Source organism: Pinus tabuliformis, chromosome 8, assembly GCF_031772625.1.
Source record: "Pinus tabuliformis cultivar Carrire ecotype Pingquan chromosome 8, CPIR1, whole genome shotgun sequence".
NCBI classification, from domain to species: domain Eukaryota; kingdom Viridiplantae; phylum Streptophyta; class Pinopsida; order Pinales; family Pinaceae; genus Pinus; species Pinus tabuliformis.
This window is the reverse complement of record NC_142294.1, coordinates 555,292,213-555,303,322: the sequence shown is the minus strand read 5'-3', so window position 1 is coordinate 555,303,322 and position 11,110 is coordinate 555,292,213. Positions and strand designations below refer to the sequence as shown.

Below are 11,110 nucleotides of genomic sequence, written 5' to 3'. Positions count from 1 at the left end.
ATAACAGAATCAAAAAATAGAAAAACATTATAACATCTCTATTATATTAACGTAAAAAACACTTATTGCACTCAATTATACTCAATTATACATTTTTACTATGACAATCATTAAGCATACCATAAGACTGCAGTTACATTTAAACGCTACCTGTAAATCTAGATAACACAGTGAAGCTTTTTAAAAATAACATCGAGAAAAGTAGGTCACATGGGGACTAACTCCATGTAACCAGTATTTACAGTCTACTGTCAACATACTGGAGTAATGAGTGACTCAGGTTGGTCCTCCAAGGAGAACCATCGCCTTCCTCAAAGGGCCATCACGGCTGCCTCCGGATAATGTTATCATTTGAATTTGAAGTATATTGACCACGATGAGAACAGTGATTTGCAGTGGAAGAACGTACAGACCACATAAAATTCCGTTGGTCAAACCTCGTCCATGGTCTCTGCTTCTTGAATTATTAGTAGTATTAACATTGTTATTCTTTCCACTTGAAACATAATTCCTAGAATTACTGTTTTGCGCACTGGATTCAACACTAGCAGAAAACAACGGGCATCCTGAGATCCCCGGACATTACCTTGGCAGTCGGGGGTTATGACGCGGCACTTCTGGGCCTGAGATCCCCGGACATTACCTTGGCAGCTGGGGGTTATGACGCGGCACTTCTGGGCCTGGATGAAGATCTAGCCTGTGATGTAGCTGGAAAGTCGCCCGGCAATCCATGGCGACAGACGGGACACGAATTGTGCTGAGCCAGCCAGGGAAGTATACAATCTGAATGATAAATGTGCTTGCAGGGCATCTCCTTGGCTTCGCCTCCGACTTCGAACCGGTCATTGCAGACAGGGCAGTGTGAATTGTTAATCAGATGCCGGGAATTGATCCTAATCGTGGGCATTGCATCCACGGCGGCCCTCGGGGCAGGAGGAGGGCCCAACCTATCGTTCTGAGACAGCTGTTCTATTAGCTGTTCTAACCCAGGACCCATGAAATAATCCCCAATATTTGCAGGCAAGGTCCTAGGTTCGATTCCTGTATCACTGCCCAAAATTAACACCATGGGGCCATTACCCCCAATCGCGCCCCGTCTGAGAATCCTGTCAGGGAAATGACCGCGGCCTTCTCTATTTTCTCGATTACTCAGCAAGTTGAGCAGGTCAGCCATGACGTCAGCCACAGAAAGCCTTTCTCCGCCCTCCATTAAGAAGCCCTCGAAGGGGTTTGTTCGGGAGCTCGAAATGCCATCGCTTGCTTCTTCTACAAACCCTCCGCCACAAGTGGGACAAACAGTGGGATCTCCTGCCAATAATCTTAACATACGATAGCAAGCATGACACCAGTAGGGAGAACTACTTCTAGAACCCATCTCGACAAACCCTGAAAATTCAGGAAGACGACCTTCGAAACCCTTACGACGGCCGCTATTCAAATCCAAATGTTAAAAAGGCCGATGAAGCTCAAATATATTGATCGCGCTGCGGTCCGAGCAGAATTCAGGTCAAAATCCTCAAATTTATCGCCGAGGAATGGCAGTTGCAGCTCCAAACTCAAGGCATGCAAGGAATCATGCAATTATTGATGGGAATGTTGGCCCGTGGGAGACTTCAAAGCTGAGAATTTACAGGTTACACGGTTGGGATTTCATGGACTGTATTGAACAGGATTTCGTGGACTGTATTGAATAGAAGAGACAAAGATGAGGGGGAATATAGTTCCATTCCTTGCTTTCCCTTTGTGTTGCCTCGTAAGGTCTCAACGTTAACGTTTCGCGTTTGAATTTGGAAAGAGAGAGGGGATTCCGTCGGTGGATAATCTTTTTAATAAAAAATTCCAATTTTACTATCAAGTAATTTTAGAAAATTTTAGGGCTAATATTCCATGGAGATTAGGTTTTAACATTCGTTCAAAAAATAATGAGAAATAAAAGTTATATAAAATTATTAAAACTTAAAATATTTTAAAAAAATATGGCTAAACATAATTGATATATTAAAAAACAATTTGATTTACCAAAATCTATAAACTTTTATATAAATTTCTATTCTTAAAATTTCATCCTTTACCAAAATAAAAAAAATTTAATATATTCTTTTCATCTCTCAATGAAAATTGGAGTTTTCACTAGTCTCCTATTTAACCTTCGGCCCAAAAATTACATCATATCTCCATGTCTCCTATTTAACCTTCGGCCCAAAAATTACATTATGTCTCCATTTTCCAAGAATTTCTAGGTGCCATTTATCGGGCCTGCCCACTAGTTCATTTCCCCACGGGAGTTTATCTTTATTCTCATCAGATTCCTTGTTACAGTAATGGTTTTCCCATGGAAAATGCTATTTCCACCATTATAGGATCATTAATGCGCTCTTACATGCGCGGGAGATAGACGTTTATAACTAGATAATAAAAATAAAAACGGCGCGTTACCCCTGCACGTGTTATAAAAGTCTATCTCCCGCGCATGTAAGAGCGCATTAATGATCCTATAGTGGTGGAAATAGGATTTTCCGTTTTCCCATGGGGGGTCATCAAAAGGCTTGTAGAAGAGATGGAAAGAAGAAAAGACCATTCACATTCTTTTTTATGGCGTCATTTTTGGATGGGCTAATTGACTACGGTTAAGATAAGTAACCCGTCTATTTTTTTAAGGAAAATGTGTGTTTAAGATAATTAATCCGCTATATTTTTAAGGAAAATATATGTGTTTAATTGAGTGTCTTTGGAAAGATTATATATATATAATGATGAGGAATGTGATAAAACATACGAGTATCTATGTGTTTTCTGGAAAAGATAAGTTATTATATTTTTTTAAAAGAGAAAATATAAGTTATTATATTTGTTTAAAAAAGAGAGTTTATATATATCACTACATGTAGATAAAAATTGTGAGTATGTATTTTCTTGGTAGAGAAAATATATTACTAAGTGTAGATAAAGATTGTTATTATATATATTTGCAGCATTAAAAGATAAGTAACATTTATTATCTTTATATAACAATGCATAAGATAATATCTCTCACATTGCGATGGAAAGCGCGGGCGAATACGGGTAGGGCCTCGTGTTTGTAGTACAAGACACTGTAGCTGGCAGTTTTCAGCAGGAACGCGTAGGCCGTAAGATAGTTTGGTCACTCTACCTTACCCTCTATCTCTGCTATCGTAACAAGGTTTTACCAAGTCCTACTTTCACGCCCGGCATTTAGGTCTCCAGTCACACTACTGCCCGCCCTTCTTGCTGCTCCCTCAATGGTTACCCCCAGGTAGTTGGCGATCTGCGTTCCCCGAAAGCTATGGACCTCGATCTTGTTGATTACTTGGAGGAACTACTGGTGGAAGGCTCTATCTAGATGACCTCGCCTGCTACCGAGGAAGGATCGACCCCATTCAGTTGTGTGTTGACAGAAACCATCGTCAGTTTACCTCTATTCTCGGGCCCTTCGAACTACCCGGTGATACTATCAGACGACCTCCCGACCTGGCCGTCCCTATCCACTCCTCCGTCGTCACCTTCCTCACTAGGGTTTGCCTCGGGTTGCCTTAACCCTAACCCTGTGGATACATGCACTGGCCTAACCTCCCTCCCCTCATCCTCTGGTTTCAACTTTTCTTTACCCAGCTCATCCACCATTGTCGCCTACGAACACCTAATCACGCCGCATTCCTCTGCCCCTCCATCCAGCAGCTTTTCGAACATCCCTCCCTTATCAGACGCCCTACCTTTCGCCCCCTTGCCTCCTCCTGAGGACACACTGGTCTCTGGGGAAAGCTCTGACTGCTGGGAGGACACAACTGCTGAAGCGAGGCTTCGCAAGAAATCTAGATGCTTTAAATCTAAAGCTGAAGACATTAATCTCAGGCTCGAGGAGGACATTCAATTAGGGGAAGCAATGGATTTCGTGGACAGAGTTTTGGTTGGAAGAATCCGAGGCCGGAACTACTCTGCGGCTTGTTTAAAGTTATGGGCCTCTGAGGTTTGGGGACATCACTTCGCCGATATACCTACGGTGCAGACCTTCGTGAGAGGTTGGTTTGCATTAAGGTTCGCTAGGCCTGACCACACGAATTGGGTTTTATCTTCATATTGGCACTTTGAGCATGCACCTGTCCTTCTAAAGAGATGGACACCACTTTTCGACCTGGGAACAGAGCAGATTGGGGTCGGCCCAATTTAGATTAGACTGCCAGAGCTCCCGCTACATTTTTAGTCTGAAGATACCTTTTGACACATCGAGAACTCCCTAGGCACGTATATGGAGTATGACAAGTCTTACCTATCTATTGGCAAGATGGCTTATGCTAGGATCCTGGTGCACATGGATACTAGAGGGGGTTTACAGGAACACATCACCATACAATGGAGGACATACTCTTGGAAACAGTTGTTGGACTATGAAGGAGTAAATTACAGATGTCAAAGATGCCACAAGGTTGGCCATGGTTTTAGGGATTTCCCCCTGATCAACAAGGGGGGTCAGAGGTCATCTGAAAAAGAACCGAGCACTTCAAACCCTTAGGACTAGCGACAGTCTGCAATGGAAGTAGAATATTAGCCACAACAAGCTATTGTAGAAGCAGGCAAGGCACACGAGAAAGAGGCAAAGATGAAGCGTGGGAAATCTCCACTTCGGCCACCCTCTCCACCTCTGACGAGAGCTCGGGTGGCTATAGAGGACACATTTTCCACGGGTATGACAACTCCTTCTCACTCCTTTGCTTTTATTGCATCTGAATCTCCAAGTAATTCTACATTTCGCTCTCATACTGGAGCCTCTACTTATATCTCAAATGCACCCTTCATGATCTTGATCCCCTTTATCCCCCCAGCTCCCCCCAGATGCCCTCTATCAATCAACATTTCCCTATCTTGACCCCTCCTCCTGTTTATACTACCTCCCAGCCTTCCATTCTAGAGGCCCCTTTGCACCCTTCTCCTGACCATCCTTTAAGCACTGAACCTCGATACCCCCTTCGCTCGAGATTATGCTCACAAGGTCTTGATGCCATGGGATTCGGTCTTGACCCTACCCCCTCATTACCTAAACCATCTCGGGGGCACCCCTCCTCTCTATCCAAAGCCAAGCACCAGGCAGGGGAGGAGATTGCCACGGGTAAACAAAAACCATAAACTGGGTTCTTAGAGCAGAGAAAACCCTAGATGTCCCCCCTCCATGAAGATGCTCTCCTTTAATTGCCGAGGGTTGGCTAGCCCTGGGAAAAAACTAGCCATGAGACATCTGATTGCTCTGGAAGCTGTAGATATCCTTTTTCTCCAAGAAACCCTTGGTCCTGCCAGCACTATCACTCCCTTACTCGAATCTTGGTTACCAGGATGGTCTTTTCACTCGCTTGATGCCACGGGAAGATCTGGAGGGGTAGCCCTGGGTATTCACAACCGATCTATTAAGCTAAATAATGTTTGGGGGGGACAAGGGTACCTGGGAGCTAATATTTTCTCATCCACCCTTGAAGCTGACTACAGAATCATCAATGTATATGACCCTTGTCATGATAGGGCTGACTACTGGAGGAAACTACTTAATTCATCAATCCTCCAGCAAGACAACATAATCCTGGGAGGGGATCTTAACTTCTCCATAGGGTATGCGGAGTCATGGGGCCAACAAGCACAGGTGGATATGCTATCAACATTCTTTGAGAATCTTCTGGAGGACCACAACCTTATTAACATCCCCTCTACCAAGATTCAGCCCACTTGGCGGAATAATAGAACTGGTGAGGCAAGCCTTGCCAGAAGTCTTGATAGATTCCTAATTGAAGAGCCTCTAGTCAATAAAGGTACCCGCATCAGACAATGGGTCAGATCTGGGGGCCTATCTGATCACATACCCATCTATCTGGAAATGCAGGATGCCATTGATAAGCCAAAGGCTCCCTTCAAATTTAACTCCACATGACTAAGGGACGTTGATTACATGAGGATGGTAGATGACTTTCAGAAGGCCCACCCTCCAGGTACTGATGGGAACTTTGCGGAAGACTTTGTCCATAACCTGAAGGAGTTGAAAACCCTATCCAAATCCTGGGCTCAGAGGAAAAGAAACCTGGAAGACCAACTTCTTAGAGCAGCAGAAGAGGACATCTTCACCTTCGAGGAGGATACTAAAGGGATTACTACCTCCCTATAACAAAAAGATAAAATTGCCTCACTAATGCACAAGAGGACACAAATCTTGAAGGACAAAGAAGAGCGTTGAAGACTACGGAGTCGGTAATCTGGCTTAAGGAAGGGGACAACAATACCAAATTATTCCATAATTATGCTAATGGGAGGAAGGCGATCAATACAATATGGGAGCTTAAAAATGAGCATGGACAAGCCATACAATCCTTTCGAGAGCTGGTAGATCAAGCTAACTCACATTTTAAAGACATTTACAAGGCACCCCCTATCGCCACTCTGGCTGAAGTGATGCGCACTACCCAGCTATTCCCCACATTTGTTGACCAGGAGGCAGACCTGGATCTTACAAAAGAAGTCACTTTATATGAGCTTGAAGGAACCTTAAGATGGCTCAAGAACGATAAGAGCCCGGGGCTAGATGGTTGGACAGTGGAATTTTACATTGCCTTCTTTGATATGATAAGGGAAGATCTGTTAAGGATTATTGAAGAATGCCGAAGGCACGGGAGGATGTCGGAAGGCCTTAACTCCACATTCATAGCTCTCATTCCCAAAGCAGACAAACCATCCATTTTTGATGATTTCAGGCCTATATCTTTATGTAACTGTATTTACAAAATCATCACAAAGATTATTGCTAACTGCCTAAAGCCAATCCCGCCCTTGCACATCTCCCCAGAACAATTTGCCTTCCTTCAAAACAGACAGATTCACGAGGCCGTGGGCACTGCACAGGAACTCCTCCACACTGTTCAGCTCAAAAAACTAAAAGGTATGATATTGAAGGTAGACCTATCAAAAGCATTTGACAGAGTCAGCTGGCTCTACATCCAAATTTTGTTAACTCATTTGGGTTTCCCCTACACCTTCATCAAGTGGATCATGTGTTGTATAACCAACGTCTCTTATAGTGTACTAATCAATGGCTCGACATCACCCTTTTTTCATGTGGAACAAGGGCTCAGGCAGGGATGCCCTCTATCCCCCTTCTATTTCTACTCATAATGGAGGGTCTTAGTAGAATTATCGGAGAAGACCACAGGCAAGGGTGGATTATGGGAATTAAGATCACTGACTCCTGCATTCTGACTCACCTGCTATTTGTTGATGATGTACTTATCTTCCTCAATGGAGGCATCGACGATCTAACATCTCTGTACAATGCATTTGGAATATTCCAAAAAGCTACAGGAATGGTGCTGAACGAAGCAAAATCCACTATCACAGCTACAGGATGCTCTCAACACGAAATACAGTATGCGCTCAGGAGATTTTCCTTTACTCTCCTACCTTTGGAAGAAGGGTTGAGGTACCTAGGTTATCGACTAAAGCCACATGGATATAAAATAGCCGATTGGACCTGGCTAATCACCAAGGTAGAAAAACGCCTTAATATCTGGTACCACAAATATTTGTCAAGAGCAGGTAGGTTGGTCTTGATCAAGGTTGTTTTGGAAGCAATACTCGTATACTGGATGACGTTGGCTTGGATCCCTAGAGGAATATTGGCCAGATTACAAAACATATGTTGTCGTTTTTTATGGAAGGGGAAACAACCTGGGAGAATTTTTGCATGGGCCAGATGGGAAACTCTTGCCCTGCCCAAATGGTGGGGAGGTTGGGGGATCAAGAGACTAGATATCTTCTCCAAAGCATTGGCAGCAAAGTTAGGATGGCAATTGCTCAACAACCGCAGCCTATGGACGAAGGTAGCGGTCTCTAAATATATTACCCCTTCCAATCCTCTTGACTGGATCAGACAAGCACAAAGGAATACATCAAACATATCCATCATTTGGAAGGCTGTAATAAATGCTATGAGTCTTATACGAAATGGACTGACATGGAGAATCCGATCTGGATCTCTGGTGCGCATAGGGGAAGACCCCTGGGTTGGCTGTGGTAATGCTCATAGGCTACATGCAGAGTTGAAAGCACACCTCATTGATCAAGGCATCACACATATTTTCCATATTACCGACAATGCCCGTTCCTCTTTGACACAACAGGCCTGGAAATCAGGGACCTTCCTAAATATCCCTCTGCACTGGCAACAGGACTAGCGTGACTACCTAACTGCATTAACAGAGGCCCACATCAGGATCACAGAAGGGGATGATGAACTAATTTGGGCATATGCCAAACATGGCTCATATGCACCCAAGATAGGATATCTGGTATTGATGGAACCCTATAAGCCCCAAGACACTGAGCCTTGGTGGAACCTTATGTGGAAGCTAAAAGCGGCCCCTAGAACGAGGCTGCTAATGTGGTCTATTCTGCACAATAAAATCCCGACGGGTGAAAATTTGATGAAGCGATCCTTTTTAGGACCATTTTGGTGCCACCTTTGCAGAAATTGCAGTGAAGACAATGACCACCTCTTTCTGGACTGCCCTACCACCCAAGAGCTATGGAATAGCCTACACACATCGCTTCCCATAACATGTCGGTGGCACGGTGATAACATAAAAGATGCATGGAACAATTGGTGGAAGGCCGCCACTGGAAAGGAGAGAAACTTACCACTACTCACTTGTTGGGCTATTTGGATAGCCAGGAACAATACTATTTTTCAGCAGAAGGCTCCACACTAGCCCTCTATACTGTCTAGAACTATAGCCGACTATCACTCTATTCCAGAAGAGACCACTCAACAGCATCACAGGAACATCACAATGGAATCCATAAACACCTCCATGCCATGGGCTTACTTCGATGGATCGACACAGGAGATAGGTTGTGGGGGGAAGCCATATTACATATATCATAAACCCATTCTTTTAAAATACAAATGGGTCTGGGCAGAGGCACCAATAACTTCGCTGAACTCATAACTGCCAAATACCTCATTCATTTTTCCTTGAACAAACAGTGCATGAACCTTCAACTCTTTGGTGATTCAAAAGTAGTATGCAACTGGATAAATAAAAAATCTAATTGCAATGCATACTCATTGAGGCATATCTTGGATGATATTCACAGGCTCATTTTGACTTTTGACTCCTTTGTTTGCCATCACATTTACAGGGAACGAAACTCAGCTGCCGATCACCTATCCAAGGAGGCAACGCATAGGGATGATGGTACTTGGTTGATACATGAGGAGAAGGATGGTGTTACCTATCAGCACTATCATAGACCATTCATAGATCCAGAAGTGATCTAAAAATGAGATCTTAAAACAATATTAAGGTATTATAGACTCATGTGCAAGAATTCCTATATTACTTAATGCAATGGATCGAAAAGATTGCGAATAATATAGACAATGAGTAGTTAGAAAAACATAACAAGCACACACATCAACATAGCAAATAATCAAGGAGTTCACCAGACTTCCTGGCTATGTCTCCTGGTCCAGCTTTTAATGGTGACCTCTCTATTATGTCTTCAAGAGTAGATTATTACAAGTGTGAGCTCAAATCGAGTCTCAACACAACAATGACAAAACAACAGGGATTTACTTGAAATCCTCATGTCTACAAGAGTACACAGACTCTCCCTCTTGCTCTATGTCCTCTACTTTCTCTCTGTCTAAGCAACTACCTGCTCTGTCTCTGACATTGAGTGGCTTTTAAGCTTATCGGCGCTTGTCTATTTGTCTCCCCTTTCAGGCTCTTTGGCTCCCAGCCTTTGTCCGTTCAAATCCCCTCTGAGCATTAAACAATCATTGTAAAATGCCTTCAAGTATGGTGGCCACCTGTTTTTAAACAAAAAGGACCACTGGCACGGTTGAAATCCCCAAAAAGTCGATTCTCTATTTACACAGAGAAATACATAGAAAACACTGAAAAATCTGACAAAACGCTTTCTATCGGACTTCAAATAATATTAAATCCGCCTTATAATCCTATCGGGTCCACCTTTGGTCACTATCACAAGCCCACCGTCGATCTGCGTGATCTTCGATCCAACGGTTGATATCTATTTCGGGTGGCTTAGGTGTGCGGAGACTACCTGCCTGAAAAGGTGGTTTTTCTCTCTCCTCGCCAAGCCACGTGTCGGCCAGTGTATGGGATCGGGCAGAACCCGTCCAATACCACTTACTGCCTGAGGCCTGCCCAAAATCCCGCTCATTATGGAACTCAAATAATATAAGGCTGCGTCTATAATTCCTTTTGGGTCCGGCTTTATCGCTTCGGGGCATTTTCCTTTGTATTTTGGTTTTTATACGGAAATGCGCTAATACACAGAAAAGCCCGACAAATCCCTTTATATTGGAACTCAAAACTTATAGAGTCGTGTTTATAAAACCCGTCGGGTCCGGCTATCGCAAGTCGCATTTGTATCGGCCCCGCTCCTTTGTATCACCGCGATGCGATATATCGCAATCGCATATCGCATAGTCCTCGGGCCACGGTTAGTCCTCCTTGTGTTTTTAGCAATGTGATATTGTGAGTAAATATGGACCATTGATCTGCGCGCTTAATCGATAGTCCTCGTTGACTTGCATTGATCGCTGTCACGATTTCCATATGGCTGCCTCCGATATCTCCCATTGGCCTCTACCAATTGCGATATGCCGATTACATCTAGACCATTGATTGGTCTGATCCGATGGCTCCTGTGCAGCGTCACTTCCACCTTTTCTTAGCTCTGTTTTCTGCCTTCCTTTCATTGTTTTCCATTGTGAAAGTGTTTCTTATAGTTAAGTATATGAAGACTTAGAGGTTTTTAGGATCCATTTTGGATCACATCTTCCCACTGAAAAGATTTTGGACCACCAAAAGTTGGTTTTTAGGCATTGATCAAGTGAGGATATAGCTTCCTCACTTGTCCAATCTCTATCCATCATGCACTACTTGGTTTTGAACCTTTGAGTTTGATTCTCAGGTACTCAACATCCCCTTGATGTGTAGTTCTCACCTTCCTGTCCAAAATTGTGTCTTCCTGCAATTCATTGAGATATTCAGGCAACAGATCATCAATTGAAGGCAACTGACTTTGCTCT

At 43.5% G+C, this 11,110-nt stretch overlaps 2 protein-coding genes across 2 annotated transcripts; one reads left to right on the top strand and one right to left on the bottom strand.

The window, feature by feature from the left end:
• Positions 1–512: 512 nt before the first annotated feature.
• Positions 513–1,778, bottom strand: LOC149236669 (putative E3 ubiquitin-protein ligase RHC1A). The gene is made up of 2 exons (XM_089461596.1): positions 644–1,778; positions 513–586 (listed from the first exon to the last, which is right to left on the bottom strand). Exon 1 carries the CDS (start codon positions 1,373–1,375, stop codon positions 659–661), a length of 717 nt encoding a protein of 238 aa, XP_089317722.1. The 5' UTR covers positions 1,376–1,778; the 3' UTR covers positions 513–586; positions 644–658.
• Positions 1,779–6,444: 4,666 nt separating this feature from the next.
• On the top strand, positions 6,445–8,219 carry LOC149236668 (uncharacterized). The gene is made up of 2 exons (XM_089368993.1): positions 6,445–6,928; positions 7,291–8,219. The coding sequence occupies exons 1-2, from the start codon at positions 6,445–6,447 to the stop codon at positions 8,217–8,219; spliced, it is 1,413 nt and encodes a 470-aa protein (XP_089225119.1).
• The last annotated feature ends 2,891 nt before the right edge of the window (positions 8,220–11,110 follow it).

Coding starts and splice junctions, on each gene's coding strand:
- LOC149236668 (XM_089368993.1), top strand. CDS start 6,445: ATGCGCACTACCCAGCTATTCCCCACATTTGTTGACCAGGAGGCAGAC. Junction 6,929..7,290: donor TCAGCTCAAAAAACTAAAAG/GTATGATATTGA, acceptor TCCTCAATGGAG/GCATCGACGATCTAACATCT.
- LOC149236669 (XM_089461596.1), bottom strand. CDS start 1,375: ATGGGTTCTAGAAGTAGTTCTCCCTACTGGTGTCATGCTTGCTATCGT.